A 20,591-nucleotide genomic window follows, 5' to 3' on the forward strand; every position below is an offset into this window, starting at 1 on the left:
GACCGCCATGATCACGCTTGATGTCGAAAAGGCGTTCGATCGTATGTGGCATAACGGTCTTATTTACAAATGTTTAGTGAGTTCATGGGTATAACAACATTTACAAAAAGCTTTCTGATTAACATATAGTTTACTGTTAGTTAGTTACTAACTCCAGTGGGGTGAAGAAAACTGTTTTAGATTAAGGTACCACCGAGCTCTCTGCTGTCACCCAAAAATAACCAAAAAATATACAATAAACAAGAAATAACATACATTCTGGCCTGCCTTGACCATCGTAGAATACATACACCATCGCGGTCCACTCTTCGGCAGCGTAACGCGCTTAAACTCAGCTGGCTGCTGTAATAATTACGCTCCCGCACGTCACGTCCCCTCATGCTCCCGCTGACGGGTTTGGGAAAACGCAGGTTCGATGGTCCCCCACCCACCCGGGGGACTCCACGGAGCCCCATAAAAGTGTCCCCAATAATCCCCAAGCTCACATTCATATCACAACCGCCACAGGTTGCAGGTGTTTCACGACCTCCTCTTGACCAGAAAAATTCATTCAATCTTTGACAGACGTGGTTCCAAAAAACCATCGTGGTCGAGAAATTTTTAAGAAGAATTTTTGGGTTTGAGTTTTTGGTTTTCTTTGGGTGCGCGCTTAAGTTGTGTCTATTTTTTCCGATATTCTTTTTTTCGTCTTTTGGATATTTGTTTTGAAGAGTTGCTAAAATGGCCGCCGTCGCCGCTGCTCAGAAGAACAGGGAGATGTTCGCTATTAAGAAGAGTTATAGTGTTGAGGTGAGTACCTGGGATTGGATAAGATCTACAAAAATAAATAATGTAATTTAAAATATATTATACAATTCTATTAAAAAAAAATTTTTCCTTAAAAGCTTTTTTTGAAATATTTTTATTATTTGGCAACTTCTAGCATCATTCATTAATATTGCAATTTCTAAAATTTAATGATAAGTTGCTGTATTTATTTTTGTTTATTTTTTTAAAAAATATTTATTTTATTTAAATTTGTACAAAATATTTTAATATTTATTTTTCTGAGCATTAAGTTGGGTTACGTAACATAAATATTTAGGGTTTATATATATTTATTTCATTTGTAAAAAAATAAATCGGATTTATTACCAGATTCATATTAAAATCAATAAAATTATTAAAAAAAAAATTAACTTAAACAGAAAAAGAAAGCATTGCAATGGTTTATTTGAATCTTTTTTAATTCGTTTTTTATTTAAGTTATTTTTTAATTATAATTTTACTTTAACTTTTTGTCTTTTTTATGTTAATTTTTATGATTGTTTTTAAGCTATTTATTTTTTCATTTATGCATTTTTACCAGTTAAGCAAAAACTTAAAACCAAGGTACAACTAAAAAAATTAGCATCTTATTCTGAAACAGTCTGTATATACACTTAAATATTGTGATTAATTAAGGAACGGGGCGAAATAGTTTAATAGAAAAGCCGATATACTCCTTACAAACAGAATTAATTTATAAATTTATTATAAAAACTTTCTAAATGTTTATCGTCTGATTATTTAATAAATATTATACTTAAAATATATTTTTAAGCTAATTTAGTAACAAGCTTTTTTACTGAAATATTGCGGTAAGATGCGTTCAATTCTTATACATAGTAATTATTAACTAGGCACGGGCTTGGGCGGCTTTCGAATAATGACACGAGTCCATGGTAGCGAGGAAGAAGAAGTAATTATTAACTAAAATTCAAAAAAAAAATTGTTTAAAATGAAAATATATTCATTTTTCAACTAAACAATTTTTCCTATATTTAAAATCCGAAACTTAGCTTCATATTGAAATCAATAAAAATTTAAAAAAAAAACTTAAAAAATATAAATAAAAAGTATTTTAATGGTTTATTCAAAGCTTTTTTAATTTTTATTATATTTATGTAACTGACTGTTTTTAAAATATTAATTTATTTTCTTATTATATAAATAAATAAAAATTTGAAACCAAGGTACAAGCATAAAAATTAGCATCTTATTCTGAAATAATCTGTATATATATATATATACTTAAATATTGTGATTAATTAAAGGGAGATGAGGTTAAATAATAATTATTATAACAACAAAAAGATTTCTGTTATTGATATACGAAATAATCAATTGGGCGAGGTTTAGGTCATTTCCTTAAAAAGAAACAAACGTTTTGTTCTGCCATCTATGCCAATGTTAATTATTTGTAAATTTATTTAAAAAAATAAATACGCAACTGCATTGTTTACAACAACTTATTTAACAGTTAACAAAAATTATAACAAGTGCAAAAAAAACCTCAAAACCTTGGATTTTTTAATAAATATAATACTTAACATATATTCTTTTAACAAATTTATCAATTTTTTACTTTATTTAAATCTTTTGGTAAGACACTGTTAATAATCATGAAAATAATTATTAACTAAATTCTTACAGATATATTTAAAGTATTCATTCTTAAATTTAAATTTTTTCCTGTATTTAATAATAATAATAATTATACTGTGCATACGGCTGGATGCACAAGAATTAAAAATAAAATATAACAATTTTTATCATTCACTAATTATTTTAATTACATTCTATATTTATCAAAATTTAAATATTAATTATAGAATAAAAACATTTTATTTTATTTGATTTTCCAGATTTTGCTTGTAAATATATAAAAAAATAAAAATATGGGAGCTTGTTTAAATAAATCTATAATTTTTACTTTATTTTTTAATTTATTAAATTTTATTGTCCAAATCAAATTAAAAAGTCAAAAGTTTCACCAAGAATAGTAAAATTTATGAAAAAGAAAAATTTAAGACAGAAAATTAACTATTTTCCCATACATTCCTCTCAAAAGTCAAAAGGTGACCAATTTTCAACTGGATGTGTAATTTTTAAGATATTACTAAACAAAATTATTCACTTTTACGACTCTTAAAATAAAAGTTTTCATGCGTTTCCAATGTCAATATTTTTGTCTTCATATATAACCATTTCTATGCGACTAGTGACTCAGACCACAAAATTAAGCATTTTTCACTATTTTAAATTATAATTCCTCTCCTTAAGTCACAATTTGCATCTGATTATAACTCAAAAACCATTCATCCAAATGGTGCCCATCAAGTACATTTTTACAAAAAAAAATTAAAAATCCCATTTAAAACCAAACTAAAATTATACAAATTTAAAATTTTAATAACTGACAACAAAAAAAAACTTATAATAACCTAAACCACTAATACCTATATATAACCAGGCTACACCCACACATGAAACTATCCTCACATTTCAAATGAGACCCTGTGAAAATCTTATCCTGGTACGACCAATTCCGCTTCTGCGCTCTAGCGCACCAAGGTGTCTAAGTACAAAAGCATTTTAAATGATTTAATCCCCCACCACTAGAGAATGTCCATATCCATAAAAGTAACAACAATATCCCTTCGAAGCTCAGTTCAAGTTCAAAACCAGTTGCTGGTTTCGCGAATCACACATTGACAGACGGTGGTAAATTTTTTTTTAAAGAAAAAAGTACCATTGTGGTCTTTGTGTAATATCCAAAAAGTTCTTTTATTTCGGTCGAAATGAAGGGTGGAGTCACTAATGATGTGGAGCAAGTGAGCTATAGGAAGGAATATACGGTTGATGAGGTAATTCTTTTTGGTTTTTTTAATACCATATTTATATAACAATCACTCCTAATTACCAACCATGTTGGATAATTTTAACAAGTTAAAATCTCTAAAAGTATTTTCTCGTAGAGGTACATGTCAAGCCCGTAGCAATTTTACAATTCCGTTTGTGGTCTTTATATTAATAAATAAAAGAGCGTTTCTTTGTAGGGGTGCTGTACAACGAACGAAAGCCGAAAGTTCTGTCTCTGTGTAAAATCAGAAGGAAACTCATTATTTCGAGGAAATAGCGACCATTTTGGCTTACGCGCTTTCTGCGCCGGAAACTGCACTTGACAATTCACTTTTCCGATTTTTTTTGTTCTGTTTCGATGCTTATAGTGGTATTAGTTGGGTGATTTTCTTTTGGGAAAAGGAGGTTTTATATTCCGCAGAAGTTTTTTGGACTTTTAACTGATTAACAATATGTTAATTTAAATTAGATTTAAAATTAGATGAATTCTTAAGGAGGCCAACTGGAAGATCAAAGAGATAGAACAAAGCTTATTTAGACAATGTAGAATATTTCTTTAAAAACGATTAATAATTAGAGCACTTAGCAATAATTAAAAAAAGAAAAGGTATTTAGCTAGAGCTACAGACCTTAAGTGCTTATAGAATAAGCACTTAAATTAAAAAATTAGTTTTTTATGGAATAAAAAGAAAAATAAACTAGGAACCTTAATATCATTATGTAAACCACATTAAGATTTTTTTTTAATTGCATTTTTTATTAATATTAAAATATTTGAAATCATCAATTTATATCTTTAGCTAATTATGTAAAGTCCATTTTTCTACAACAGCCTTTTTTTAAATTTTAAATTCATTCATTTATATTTTTTTTAATTTTTAATTTTAACTTTTTTATTGCTTCTTTGAACGTTTCCATGTATTTTTTGTAAACAATATTTATTTTTTATATACATTGAGATATTTATGTAACAAAAAATACATACAGGGTGTACTATTATCGTAAGCATTATTTCTCAAATTTTAAAATGATAGATGTTATATTGATATGAACAAAAAAATTGATTAAGCGTTTTACTCTGTATTTGTAGTTTTTTGAAAAAGGCTTCCAATATTCTTATTGGAAGAGGTCTCCAAAAATACTAAAGCTAAATAATCATTTTTTATTGTATTTTGTGGAAATTAAAAAAAAGATAAAGGAATAATAACAATAAGTAAAATACTCAAATTGATGCAGGATATATAGAAAAATTTATAAATTTTGAGCAAAAATAAAATAAAATTGTAAATATTGGTGGCAATAGTATCACTGTAATTTAGCATAATTTTGTCTTATATTTTTACTTATTTCTTTATTATTTTTAACTATTTTTTAATTCATTATTTTAAACCTATTTTTGAATTTGAGTTTTCAAATTACTTTTCTTATGCGGCCTTTTTTTACATTTTTAAGTGGAGTTTTTTCTACACAATAAATAATAGTAGATAGTAGATAAAGAATAATATGCTCAAATTTAAAAAAGAAAATATGAAAAATGTTATACTTTTTATAAAGCAAAGCAAAAAAACAATTTAAATTAAACTTTATTAAAATTAAGTAAATCACATATGGTACCATCTAGCATATGTTTCGAATTAATTTTTTTATGAATATCGCCGATCTTCACTATATATTTTTAACTATTTTTTAAATAGTTTTATTTATTTATATCGTTTTATATTATTTTAATCTGTCAATTATCTTTTTTGTTTTCCTTTGATTCTATTAAATTAGGGTTTTCGATTATTTTCTACACAATAATAAATGTTTATACACAATGTCAATGAGTATCTATATGTATATAGTTATTATCGCGGTAAGATTTTTTTTGCAAATCTTTTAGTAAAAGATAAGTTTAAAGACAAAAATATTTAAAAAATATAATCCTGTTATTTTAGTTTTTTTAAAGAATTGCAAATACTCTTAATGGAAAATATACTTAAAAAAAGATGTAAGAGCTAAATAATTTTTATGAATATTTTTGAAAATAAAGGAAGGACAACAATAAGGTGTAATATAAGGTGTAATATATTTAAAGTTAAAGACAAAAATGAAAAATTTAACATATTTTATAAACCGAAAAACAAAAAACAAACACGAAAAATTCTATTAAAATTAAGTAAACCAGATATGGTATGATCTAGAATAATGTTGGTATAATTTTTTTTTAAAAATATGATCGACCTTAAGGTTGTTACTGCAATTTTATTAAATTTAATTTTGCATCATATTTTTATAAGATATCAATTTTTTATACACAATGACATTCATGCAATGAAGTATATTATACGAAGTGTACCATTTTTTTATCTTGTAATTAAAAAAAAAACAAAAACATGTTTATTCTGTATTTGTGGTTTAAACAAAAATGCAAATATTCTTACTGGACAAGATTATTCAAAGATGTAAAAGCTAAATAAATATTGTTAAAAGATATTTTAGAATAAATAAAGGAATACTACTAATAATAAGTAATAATATACTTAAATTTAAAGAAGAAAAACCGAAATAATTAGCATTTTGCACAAAGAAAAAAAGCCTTATTTTATTAAAATTATATAAAGCATATATGGTTGGGGTTTTTTATGAATATCATAAAAGTTCACCAGCAAACACAGACACAACACAATATTTATTTTTTATATACAATGACATCTATGCAAAGAGTATATATACAAGGTATCTCATTGTTGTAAGAATTTCGTTTTGCAATTCTAAAAGTGAAAGATATATTTAAAAGCAAAAGTAACAGAGAACAATTTTGACCCTAAATTTATAATTTTTTTGTAAAAATGGCAAATATTACTACAAATTGCTTACTATAATAACAGTCCTTTATTTAGCATAAAATAGCTATAGGCATTCAAAATCGAATATATTTCACAAAAATTAATAAAAATTTAAATAAATTATATAAAATAACAATAACTATATTAGTATACATATCTAAGCAATACGTGTGTAATTGTAAACCGATGGTTTGGAAACAAAGGAATTTTAGTTATTACAAAAATGTGTAGATGTTAAAATTTCTTTAGTGAAGTACTTCATTGACTTGACTGACTTGAAAAAATGCTCAAAAGAAGCTTAATAATAATCTAAAAAAAATTATCAAACAAGAAAATAAAAACTTGAGATTATCAGATCAACATCAACCCATTACTTTTACCTTTTGTTTTCTATTGTTTAGAAGCGATTTTATTACCTGATTTGGTAGTTCAATTATATCTATATCTTACAGATGTTCATCAGCAGAATACCGTGACGCACAGTATCAAAGACTTTTGCTAAGTCAATAAAAATGTCATACATTTCATGTTTTCGTTCAAACTGCAAACAATGCAATCGGTAACTTTTATAAGAGCATTCTTCGTGCTGCAATTTTCCCTAAGCCCGTATTGCTTATTAGACATTAAATTATAATTATTAATTAAAAAATTGAGAAAGGTGAAATTTGAAACACTTTTCAATTGATTTGCTAACAGAACCAGTGAAAGCAATTGGCCTTTTGTGACAGGGTACCTCTTTACTATCAGACTTATATGGAGGGATAATATTTGTATTTTTGAGTCAATCACAATAAATTCCTGAGGAGAAAATTACGTTAATTAAATAACAAAACTTGTTGTAAAGCAAATTCATAACAGAAACATTTCAAAGTGAGTAATTATCAATAAAAATCACTGTTCTAGCTAAAACACAAAACGTTAGTACCGCACCATATTTAATAACAGTTCTAGCTAGTAATCATTCACCCACATCTTAAATCAAACCCAACGTAAAAGCTTGTACTTTGAACTTTTTAAAATATAAATTCCTTTCTTTTCCTGCATAACTCTTACTTCAATTCACTTTGAATTTAACCTTGTCCCGGGAATTACTTCCTCTTACCCTCTAGCAAGGCCACACAGGTGGCAAGCCCTCTACTCAACACATGGCAATGCTAATTAAAATCTAACGCTCTTATTTTTTTATTCAACGCGTAATCGATTTTTTCTCTTAAACCCCGCTAATTAGATATATCCATGTTATTTTTTCTGTATACGACTATCTCATTAGGTTTTTAATTGATTGATTGGAATTTTCCGGTAACGGAATTGGAATAAATAGTGGTTTTATGCTTATTTTTTTAATTTTTTTTTGTATTGCTTGGTTAGCATTTTAAATTAGAGGAAAACCAAACTGTTTTGTAAACCTTTATTTTTTTTGTGCAGAATGGATACCCAGCCAGGCGTAGATCTCTCGTTGATGACGCCCGGTTTGAAACTTTGGTCGTGAAACAAACTAAACAAACTGTTTTGGACGAAGCTAGACTTAGGTCTAATGGTAAGGGGAAACAATTATTTTTTTAGTCTTTAATAGTTTTTTTTTTACTTTTGTTAGTTTTATTTTTTATTTTGCATGATGTTTGCATGTCTTTTTTATTTTAATTTGTAGACTCTAGCGTAGAGCCTGAAAATGAAAAACCCGTTCAACAGCCAGAAGAACCAACTAACAAGGATGGTAAGTAAAAAATTGTGGAAAATAATTGATAACTTTCCAAGTATCCTTAATATTATATAAAGAGGGGGAAAAATAACTACTACGTTAATGTGTAACTACAAAAACAAAATATTTAATAAGACGCCACCTAATAAAATTAAGAAAAAAAAATCGTCTCTTCCAGTAGTTTATTTTTTTAAATTGTAAGTAAATTGATATATGTAATTATTTGGTTAGAATTAAAGCTTAAGTACATACATCTCCTTCTGCCAATGATTTTTTTTTGTGATTTTCTTTAACTTTTACTAAAAGTCAAAAAACTATTTTTGGAACATAACAATTTAAACATATTGTATAAGAAATTTAAATTTTTTGACCCTTTTTAATTGTTATTATAAATTATTAGATTTGTACTTTTTTATTTCTATTTCAGTTCGTATTTTACTTTTAAAATTGTTTAAAATATAAAAAAAGATAAATATGAAAAATAAATATAAAAAAAATAATAAAAAAAACGATAAATCGAAAAGAATAAATGGGATAACTACTTGAATGACACCAAAAATTACTATATAAAAGAAAACACAGTAGAAAGAAGAGAAATCACTGCTCTCGAAGAGATTATTCTCTTATTATGCTTCTAAAAAAATCTGCTTTTGTGACGAAAAAGTGACCTCAATTATCTGATAGACTTAAAAAGTATTTCGACTGTCTTCAGGTCTTTTATTCCCTAATCTGTCTTGAGGAAAAAAGGAAACATTTCAGGAAAAAAGTACTTTAGTTTCATTTTTTTAATAGTGTACATGAATTCTACTTCTCTTTTTATTCTTCTATATTTTTAATGTGCGCGGTCTATGTTATTCTGATGATTTTCCTATACAGCCACCGTGAGTATCCAGGATTCTACTCCATACAATAAAACAGAAAAACATAGCAACTTAAGCGCCTTACTTTTGTTTCAAGAAACATGTGTTTTTATCTTTTGAGGATAGCACTCATTTTGTGAAACACCGTTCTTACTTCTCCTATATAATATTTAATTTCTTGTGCACATTCCGATTTTTAAAATATACATTAACTCCCTATAAGAAAATAATTACTTTCTTTTAAAAACTACTTCAAGTAGCTAGAAGAAATTAGAAAAAAAAGTTTACTGCCTCGAAACATTCTTTCAAGTTAATTTAGGTTTACAAAAGTACCCGAAAACATTAATATTGAGGTTCAACTCTCTAAAAGATTCAGAAAATCGCAATATTTACTTTAATTTTTCTAATCGCAGCACACTAACTTCCTAAATTAAAATATTTCACAATACTTAAAAAAATCAAAAAAAAAAATCAATGAATCGAGCAAAATTAAGGGATAACTACACAATGACAATAAAAACAAAGATTATTCCTTAAGACTTGGTATTGGTTATTTAAATTTCTTCCAGGCAGTTGAAGCCTTTAGAAAATACGCTTTTGTGACAAAAAAGTGGATCTAACTACCTGAAAAAAATACACAAATATTTCAACTCACAGGATTAGGAAACTTACCATAATCGGTTTGAAAAATCTCTATTCAACAATTTCCTTTTAAAATTTTCAATTTTCAAGACATAAATTAAATGTTGAGGTTTAACTGCCTGAAAGATTTAGAAAATCATAATACTTTTAATTTTTTCGTTTTAATAATATAATAATTCCCTGTACGTAATCATTTATCTTCTTTTGAAAAATTACTGCCATTACGTGCAAAAAAGAACTTAACTGCCTTAAAGTAATTTTTCAAAAAAAGTAGGTTTAAAAAACATCATCTATTAATCCAATGCTGTTTAATTGAGCTTCTGAGGCCATGGAGAAGCACGGCGAGTCCCGCTCAGTCGCTCTTGATATTTTCAAGGCATTTGACAGAGTGTGGCATGAGGGACTACTAACCAAGCTCTCCTCAATCATCATACAAAACTCATTATTGAATTGGATCAAAAGTTTTCTTGAACAACGAACAATCCAAGTAGCCGTCGATGGATACCTCTCCGACAAATTTAACATTAACGCTGGAATCCCTCAAGGATGCATTCTATCCCCCACCCTTTTCTTGATATATTTCAACGATTTGCTAGGAATCACTGTTAATCCAATCTACAGCTTTGCGGACGATAGCACACTTATTTCCACATTTAAGTCCGCCAAACCAACGACAGCCGCAAGTTCTTAGAATCTTAGGCAGCAATAAGTAGCTTCAATCAACAGCGATATAAGAGCAATCTTGGAGTGGGGCGGTAACAATCTCGTCAATTTTAACGCTAAAAAAACGCAGGCTGCAGTATTTACGATGAAGACTAACCTTGGTGGCCCGGAGCTGGTTATGGCAGGGAAAACATTGCCAATGAAATCATCTTTACATCTTCTAGGAGTCGAGGTCACCAACAGTGTGTCCTGGCATGGCCACGTTGCCGAGGTCGCCAGGGCGGCTTCCAAAAAACTCGGAGTGCTTTTCAAAACGAAAAAACTGTATACACCAGAACAGCTGCTGACTCTTTATAAAGCTCAAATACGCCCTTCCCTCGAGTATTGCTCGCATGTCTGGAGCTCTGCACCCAAGCATAGTTTAAACCTGCTGGATTCTCCTTCAGAACTGACAAAGAGTCTGGATAGTCTGAAGCACAGGAGAAAGGTGGCTGATATCTGTTTATTCTACCGTTATTATCGCGGTAAGTGTTCCTCTGAGCTGGCAGGCCTGATTCCACCCAGAACTGTTCCGGCAAGAAGGACGCGTCTAGCAGTTGCGGCTCATCAACATCGAGTCCACCTGCCTACCCCAAGGACGTCGCTGTATCGTGACTCATTCATCTGGAGAACATCTTCTTTGTGGAACGGGCTTCCACCTCACATATTTCCCGACGCATACAACCTACAGCGATTCAAAATAAACGCCCACAAATATCTTCGCGCAAGCACCACTCCAAGAGTGACATAGGACTTTTTCCTCTTGTGCTTGTGTTTACCATAAAAAAAAAATTAGAATCTGCATCTGTTGTGCTCGGTACAAAAAAGGAAAGTAAAAAAATTAAAAAAATCAATAACATGCAGACGGAGATCGAAAAAGAGAGTTCCTTAAATTAGTGAAATTTTAAAACTAATAAAACAGAGAGTAACGCATAAAAGCAATTGAAAAGAGTAGAAAAACATCTAAACGCAAATTGAAAAAACGATAAGAGAAGCGAAAAGAAAAGAAGCAGCAGAGAGGTGCGCAAAAATAGAAATACTATACGAGAGCTTTAACCTAAACAAAAAATAAGAAAATCTCATCCATTTTTCACAAAGAGACCGACGTATACAACAGACGAAAAACAATGAAAAAATACAAAGTCACGGTCTCACAACATTTACTTAAAGCTACACGTGTTTCGCTCTATTCAGAGCATCATCAGGCCTAAAACAATAATAATTAGTATTGAAAGAAAAAAAAGGGACATTAAAAAGACTAAAACCTTAAAAAGCCACTAACGTTGGCAAAACAGTAAATAAACATACATTTAAGGTTAGGATGACTATACAGTTATTTAGAACCAAAAAATAAGAAATAAAAAATTGCAAAATAATACCACAAAAACAATGTTCCCATAAGACCAGTGGTTTCTTTTATCAATTCCCCCTGCTACCATTTATCAGCTTGGTTAAACACAGTTTTGAGGGAGGTGACTAAGTTTAGGAGTGTTTATTCAACTAAAAATTCAGTGGATTTGTCAAATAGTCTGAAAAATCTTTACATACCTGACGGATCTATACTTATTTCTTTGGATGTAAAAAATCTTTTTCCTAGCATTCCCCCTACAGAATGTATAGATCTGGTAAGAACTCTATTATTAAAATCTTCCCTTAGTCGAGTTATAGTTGATAACCTCTTGGACTTGCTCAGCCTTGTTGTGAATCAAAATTTCTTTCAATTCAATAATAAAATTTTCAAACAAGTCTCGGGATTGGCTATGGGTTCATGCCTTTCCCCACTGTTAAGTGAAATTTTTATGAGCAAACGAAGAAGGGATTGTTAAGGGTAAGTTTGGGGAGTTTCTCATTTAATATAAGAGGTACGTTGATGATATTTTCATTGTCTGGAATGGCCAGAAAGAAGATTTGACAAATTTTCATCGTTTTGTGAATTTTTTGCACCCAAAGATTTCTTTTACCAATGAGGAAGAACAAAATGGTAAACTGCCATTCCTAGACCTCCTTATAGAAAGACTCAATAATAAACTAATATTTGAAATATATCGTAAACCCACAACTACTGATAATGTCATTCAATACGCGTCTATTTCTCCCTATCCATACAAATTTGCCTCCTTCAATTCTTTCTTTTACAGACTTTTTAACATCGCCCTGTCAAAGGAAGCGTTTGCTAAAGAGCTTAATGTTATAAAACATATTGCTTTTAATAATGGATTCCCACTTTACTTAATTAACAAATTATACTTTAAGTTCTTAAATAAATACAGGTTGACTTACAATCTTCTTCATGAGAAAGACGACAAAAAGTCCTTTAGATCTTTGTCCTTTTTCGGCTCAATTTCATTAAATTTAGCTAAATTTCGCTTTCAAAACCGCGAATAATTTAAAAAAACAGTTAGTGAGCTTGATAGACAAGGCAAATGTCTTTTCGAAATCAGGGGTTTACTCTTTGAAATGTGGGGATTGTGACGCTGTATATATTGGCCAATCTGGAAGAAAAATTTCTACACGCGTTAAAGAACATGTAGCGTTGTTTGAGAAATTTAAAAATACGGACGTCCGTGATACAAAGTCAGCATTTGCGAATCACCTGTTAGCTTCCACACATCACTTTTCTCCAGAGGTCGGAGCTGAAATACTTCATGAATGCCCTAAAGGGAAAAAGCTTGACCTTCTGGAGAGGATGGAAATTACTAAAGCCAAGAAGAGTCCTGTTCTTATCTGTGTTAACGACCTATTTAATTTTGAACCCAACCTTATTTTTAATAATCTTATTTAATCAATTTTATATTTACATAATTTCTTCCAACTGAAATAAGTTTAATATTGTGTTAAAATGCCTTGGCTTAACAACAAATTTTTTGAACTTCTTCTCAGCGTTCCGGTAGCCCATAGGTTATAGTCTCTGGCTTGTAAGCTTGTTGTCGCGGGTTATTTACTGTTTTGCCAACGTTAGTGGCTTTTTAAAGTTTTAGTCTTTTTAATGTTCCCTTTTTTTCTTTCAATACTAATTATTATTGTTTTAGGCCTGATGATGCTCTGAATAGAGCGAAACACGTGTAGCTTTAAGTAAATGTTGTGAGACCGTGACTTTGTGTTTTTTCATTGTTTTTCGTCTGCTAAACAAAAAATAAAAGAGGTAACTGGAACCTTTAAAAAGCGATAAGTCATGAAGATTATAGACACAAATGGAAAATTTATTATTGACAAATATGATCTGAAAAAGGAGGATCAAAGACCACAGGTCACGTACTAATTATTGAAAGAAGCTACAAGCCCACCCACACTAACATAACAAAATAATAGAAAAAGCAATAAAACAAATAAAAAACAAAAATTAGTAGGACCCAGCAAGATAGAGGCTGAATTTTTTAAAGTGATTTATGATGAAGAAATAGCCTAGATCAGTGACATTTTTAACAGAATCTTTAACTTCCTGAAAAATTGCTGCAATCAGAATTCTATAATTTACAAAAGAATTTACAATAAATGCATAGAACGGATATCCAAAAACCATAATTTTTATAAATGCAACTAGAACTAGAGAGACACTTTTTAAAGTCCTATTTCAAAGATGCAGAGACATTGACTGCAACTTATGTCTAATAGATTATGAAAAAGCTTTAAGTCGCGTTCAGCATCATAAAATGATCAAAATCATGGAAGAGGACGAGAAAGATATCAGATTAATTCCAAATCTCTATTGGAATCAGATAGTAAGCCAAAGAGATTGCCAAAGAGACATGACATGAGATTAGAGAGAGATGTGTTCTCTCTCACCTTTAATATTCAATTTTTATTCCCAAGAAAATTTCAAGAAAACTTTTAATGGAGTAGAAAAAGATATGCTTTTGAACCGAGTCAGAATAAATATTATTCCATACGTGGACGACACCATGGTAATAGCAGGCAGCTTGGAAGTTTTGCAAAAGTTAATGGATCCTATTGCGTACTTTAGTCAACAATATGATCTTAATATCAGCGTAAAGAAAACGAAACAAAAGATGTATAAACAAAGATCATCTATATGTCCACGAAACTCGAATTGAACGTGTTCAACAATATCGCTTCCTTAAAATCACCATAAATGTACAATGGGACAATCTTATTTTGGGAAAAGCGGAAATTCAAAGCGGGTTGCTGAAGAAGAAGAGAAAGAAGGGTTTAAAGCTAAGAAACGTAATTGCACTGGTAATGGTGAGCACAGATATAAAACCTCATAGTAGTTTCCTATAATGGTTAATTAATTGATATTTTTCTAAAGATTTTATAATGAAAATATAACTGTTAAACACCACACGTACAGTTATACCCCGTATACTTTCCACTATAATCGCAGCAACACGTACAAAAGAAAACCCCGAGCGTAAAAAGCTTTTCATAATTTGAAAAGTCAATTTTCACAATCCATTTGACGCGGTACAAGAGCAAGAGAAAATTTTATATTTTACGAGTTCGTGCGGGCATAATTTTAGGATTTTCTGTTAAGTCCATGAATGATTGTGACAGATTATGTTCAGGAGTGGCTTTATTTTGTGGACCTCCGCGATCACGATGATGATGATGATGATGACGGTTTTATTTCATGTTAAGTGTAGAGGCGTGTTATCGCCCCCGCTTAAAGGGTTAATTAAATACATCTGGCAAAAATTAACGTTAAAAAAAATAAAACGGTCATTGGTCAGTGGTGCATTGAAGGTTTCTCACGGATCGTACATACTGGTGGCTATCGCGAAAGAAATCTTGTTATTCAATGGCAAATGAACATAAACATAAGTTTATATAACGTTTAGGTGGAGAGATTATTAGACCGAGACTAAAATTATCCGGTGTACGTGCAACCTTCGGTCATAATAAGAATGGAACTTGACACTAACTTAGTAAACTTGGATCCAAATAGTGGTTATTTGGTACAAGTTTATTATTTGTTATGAAATTTGTTAATATAATTTAGACATGGTTAATAAATTTTCAAGTCCAATGATTAATGGTAATGAACTAATTATATATGATTTTGAAGTTCAAAGGACCTTTCTGTTTGTATGCATTTTTTTTTAAGAAATATATTTTATACTTTTTTTGTCATCTATTATTTTTCGGTAATTTTAAGGCTTTTAATTTAAATAATTTTTGTTTTTTTTATGTCTGCTCTGTTTAATTATATGTTTTACAAAATGTTTGTTTATTTGTATTTAATTCTTTAATGTTTTTAATTCGTATTAGTTATTTATTTAAAATAATGCAAGGAAAAAAAACATTAAAAATTAAACAATATAAATGAATTTTTTGTAAAATTCTAATATGTAAAAGGATTTTTTCCAAAGGTCCTTTTTTACGTTTTTGAGGCAACATACCTTTTCCTAATTTTTTCCAGGTAGTTAAAGTGACTGAAAGCAGAATTGTTTAGAAGTTAAACTGCCTAAAAAAATAAAATACAAATAAAAAACAAACAGTTAAGATGAGCTTTTCTAGGCAGCTAAGGGGAAGCTTTAAAGACAAATAGTGATTTTCTATTTATTTCAGATAGTTTCTGTCAGTTTTTATTTACATGCCTTAATCTTAATATTTTGCTTTTCATACTTATTAAGCACATTTTAATCTTGTCAAATTAAGTATCTTATCTAATATTTTTTCTTCTTTTTATCACGCCCCATTATCGTGAAGGTTGGTGGTCTATATAACTAAGATCCTGTATACAGCAGCTCTACAAATCTCAGCCCAAGGGCACCCAAACCATCTTGTAATGTCTTTTACGCCAGGAGTTCTGGCGACTTCCAACTTTTTCTATGAATTTTCCTTCAATTATCAGCCTCAATAACTCGTATTTATTATCACTAATGATATGATCTATGTATCTTGTTATTCTCTCTTTAATAACTCCTTTGCCTTTTTCATTCTTCTTAATATCTCTTCGTTTACATCGTACAGTAACGAAAGATATAGCACCTGACCATGCGCATTCTGTGCTCCAAGCTAAAATCAAGAACTGCTTCAAACTGTTGACAATTTTTCTCATTTGCTCTATTCTAGAACGTATCTCCCACTTCGATACATGTTCGATATTTCTGCCATTAATCAAAAGCATTATTTAGTCTCGGAAGTGTTCATGTCTAGCTCGAATCATTCACTGTGTAGTGTAATCTGGTCCACCGTTATTTTGCAAGTCAGATTTATTATTTACAGGGATCACGGTTTCGTCAGCGTATCTTATATTAGTGATGCGGACTCCATTCACTTTAAAACTTCCCATATCTTCCACCGGAGGCTCTCTAAAAATGGCTTCCGAGAGAAAATTTACCTCCGTGGAACTCTTTCTTATTGACATGGCATCTGAGGTCCTCCTTTCTACTCTGACCTCCGCAGCCGTCTCTCTTGTTGATCCAATTTGTTGATGATTGATGATGGACGCAATAAAATGCTTTACGATAGTTGATAAGACAAATATTTACTTCTATGTTCATGTTTCTACATCTCTGGGTTAGTTCAGGGAAAACAGAGCTTCTCGAGTGCCAAATCTACTCGGAAATCTAAATTGAGTGTTACTTAATTGTGTTTCTTTTAAATTCATGTAAGAATTATTCTAAGGCATAATTTATTTTACATAATATTGACTAATAAAGAAAAACATTTACAGATACTGGCCTTACTGAAGAAGAAGTGGTCCTATCCAACGCAATCTCCGAGGATCCAGAATCCGAAAAGATGAACCAACGCGCCGCTCTAATCCTTCACCTGAAAGAAGGAATGAACTCCCTTGCCAGAGTCCTGAAATCCATCGAAAAGTACCAGGGCGTGGTCGTTCATTTGGAAACCCGTCCCACCCAAAACCAGGGCACCCAGCTAGATGCTTTGGTAAAAGTCGACATGAGCAGGATTAACATGCTACAGCTGCTAAAGAACTTGAGACAAAGTCAAACTCTTGAGCATTGCACCCTGATTGGTGAGGATAACATTTCCGCTAAGAACCCATGGTTCCCTAGGCACGCAAGTGAATTGGACGACTGCAATCATTTAATGACCAAGTACGAACCTGATTTAGATATGAACCATCCTGGATTCGCTGATAAGGTTTACAGGGCTAGGAGGAAGGAGATTGCTGAAATTGCTTTTGGATATAAATAGTACGTCTTAATTCATTTTTTTAAAAGCTTCATGTTATTTATGTTTACTATTTTAGTGGGGACCCAGTACCATACATTGAATATACTGAGACCGAAAATAAAACTTGGAGGTCGGTCTTCACCACCGTCGAAGAACTTATGCCTAAACACGCCTGCGGAGAATACCGTACAGTATTCAGACTGCTCCAAAAGGAGGGATTGTTCGTTCCAGACCACATTCCACAACTGGAAGATATGTCTAAGTTTATGCAAAAACATACCGGATTCACTTTGAGACCTGCCGCTGGACTTTTGACCGCCAGGGACTTTTTGGCCTCATTGGCGTTCAGAATTTTCCAGAGCACTCAGTACATCCGTCACATCAACTCGCCCTTCCACACTCCAGAACCGTAAGTATTAGTCATTTTTAATTTTCCATCAGGGGATACAAAATTTTATTTAAAGTTGCCCCAACAGAAATTCCGAACGGTGAGAGTGTCAAAGAACATCCATAATTGGATTCGCAAGTCCATTATCAGCATAGAGGCGTCAGTAATTTCTATTAAATTGCTACTCTCGACGTCAGAAATTTGCCATTAAATCCATAGTGGGCAAAATTTGTATTTTTGCCGGATGAAAATTATTTTTTAATTAGCTTTTCGTTGTAGCAATATTTTTTTCTCTATCACTGCTTTTCTTTTAATAATCCGAAACCAACTGAAATAAAATCTGAAATCTTTCGAATATTAAAGCTCCTTTAAATCCCAATAGATTCAAAGTCTCGTCTCCGAAGACCTTATCGTCTTTCAAGCCAATTAACTTTGCTGCAACGAAATTTCGTGCTTTTCAATTTATATTTTTGAATGCCTCGTAGTCAATAAGGATAAAAAGTAGATAAGTAACGGGACAACTACCTTAGAATAGCTCAAGTAAATTTTAAAGTTTTTTTATTACGTTGCATGTCTTTGAACAATTATTTAAATAGGAAGAGCTTTTCCAACTGTAACCCAGTGGCGTGCAAGTCAGTATGTCAACCTTGCTAATAATTTAACCATATTACATTTTATTGTTATATCTTGCAATTAAAATGATTAAAATAAATAGTAATATATTACGATCTTTTACAGCAGTTGAATGAAGTTAAGGTCAATAATAACCTCCTTGATATCCAAATTTAAATTTACCGATGAAAGAGTTATCTAACTCATAGCAAACATTGAAAAATCAAGTGAATACGTTACAAGAGATATCCCTCGTCATTGGTTAATAGTTAAGGCAAATAAGTCTTCTATGTGCTAGATATTCTTTTCAGAACTTACTATTTTCTCAAAGTAATGTTATCAAAAAAGATACTGTAGTATACTGTAGAAGTATAATAGATCTGAATTTGTAGTTTCTGGATACGTTATCATAGAGGCATTAAAAAAAAACTTGTTGGTTTCAGTAATTAATCAAGAGCTTGTCTATAGGGTATTATAGAGTCAGCCATAAGGTTTGAGTATCTCATTCTCACAATTTTGACTATTTAATAAAGAAAAACATTTTCTAATTTTTTCTCAGTAAGCTTATTTAATTTCTGATGCTCAATTCCCTATACTGCTAATTCATGTCCTCTTTCGAATTCGCTACCTTTCTGAGCAACACATCTCAAAATCATCTGAAGATTCCTGGAATGAGTTTCACCTTGAAAACTAATTACCACTTCAAATGCCTGGACAATTTAATTTCCTTTATTGCAAATAATATAGATATCTTTACCCGTTTCTGACATTGTTTGCTCAGCTTCTAGAAGTCCTAGAAATCTAGGACTCAGAAATCCGAATATCTCTATTAGTAACTTTCATTAATTCTAGAAATGATATATGTTTTTGGAAAACAACATTTCTTAAGAGTTCGTTATAAAAAAGTTAACTGAATTCAGCTGGTAATAAGGTTAAAATTCTAAATTATGAATAATATTAATAATAGTTAAATATTAGGTTGAGCATATAGAGAAAACTTCTTTAAACACTTTCAAAAAATCGGAGATCCTGCTTTAAGTTTTCTTCAGAATTCCGAATTTCTTCATCAGTAACTTCACTTGGATCAAGGACAATTTGTTGAATATAATTTTGAGCAGCATATTGGGTCATTTCCTTATTATTTTCAAGCACTCTTTAAGGAAATCCAAGAAACTCTATCAGATTTTTTTTTAATTCTGATTTTCTCTTTACTCTTACATTACTTGTGAATTATAGACAATCTGTTGAATATTATTTTAAGCAACCTATGGGTTGCGTCCTATATTCTTTTCACGAACTCGTTCAAGAAATCCAAGAAACTCCTTCAGACTTCTGCATCAGCAACTTCACTTTTGAAATGGGAATTACTAATGAAACAATCAACTTCGATGATTGCAGGCTTATTGACCTACATCTGTCACTTCAGATATCCCCACAGCCAAAATTTTAAGAGGGGCCAGGAAGAATGTGGCACCATCCTGGTAAGACTATGTGTCGTCAAGATTAATAGCTTCGTTATGATGACATAATAAGGTTGCCATTCACCGCTACTGCATTTGACGAAAAATGGTTCAATTATTCCTCCAGACCATAATGCACACCATACACTGACTCGTTATGGATCTATTGCTTTCTAATGAATCAATCGTGGATTTTCTAAGCGCCAAATGCAACAGTTTTAGCCTATTAACGAAGCCATCGACGTGGACATGGTGAATTCTTCAGTGATCCAGTTGGTGAATTCTCTTGGCTGTTCATTCCAGCTGTCTGCTGGCAAAACGAATTGTTTCAAGAAGCTGTTTAGTCAGTTGGATTTTGTAGGCAAGCAGCTGTAAATCTTCAGTGAGATTTCGCTGAAAAGTGCCTGTTAAAATTTTTTTTTCTTCACTTTCCTTCATACTCTTGCAAGCTGTTGTGATGTTTTGTTCTGAACCATGAAAAATAACGTATTTTCCTATTTTTCACATGAAGTTGTATGAGAAATATCCATAATTGGATAAAATAACCAAGTTTATATAAGATACTGAGCAAACGTAGTACTTTCGATTTTTTTGATTATTCTTTTACAGTAGATGAACTACGAACATTATTTT

General features: G+C 30.7%; 1 protein-coding gene across 2 annotated transcripts in view; it reads left to right on the forward strand.

Annotated features, from left to right (window-relative positions):
- Nucleotides 1-495: 495 nt before the first annotated feature.
- Nucleotides 496-20,591, forward strand: part of LOC126739176 (tyrosine 3-monooxygenase) — a 34,744-nt gene continuing 14,648 nt past the window's right edge. The window contains exons 1-5 of one of the 2 annotated variants that reach the window (XM_050444742.1): nucleotides 496-789; nucleotides 7,917-8,028; nucleotides 8,140-8,205; nucleotides 17,032-17,518; nucleotides 17,575-17,907. In XM_050444742.1, coding sequence (XP_050300699.1) covers nucleotides 721-789; nucleotides 7,917-8,028; nucleotides 8,140-8,205; nucleotides 17,032-17,518; nucleotides 17,575-17,907 — 1,067 coding nt within the window. In that variant the 5' untranslated portion in view covers nucleotides 496-720. Of the gene's footprint in view, nucleotides 790-3,466; nucleotides 3,669-7,916; nucleotides 8,029-8,139; nucleotides 8,206-17,031; nucleotides 17,519-17,574; nucleotides 17,908-20,591 lie in introns of those variants that run through there. The other variant, XM_050444743.1, reaches the window with a different exon arrangement.

The sequence above is a fragment of the Anthonomus grandis genome, chromosome 8 (assembly GCF_022605725.1).
Source record: "Anthonomus grandis grandis chromosome 8, icAntGran1.3, whole genome shotgun sequence".
Classification (NCBI taxonomy): domain Eukaryota; kingdom Metazoa; phylum Arthropoda; class Insecta; order Coleoptera; family Curculionidae; genus Anthonomus; species Anthonomus grandis.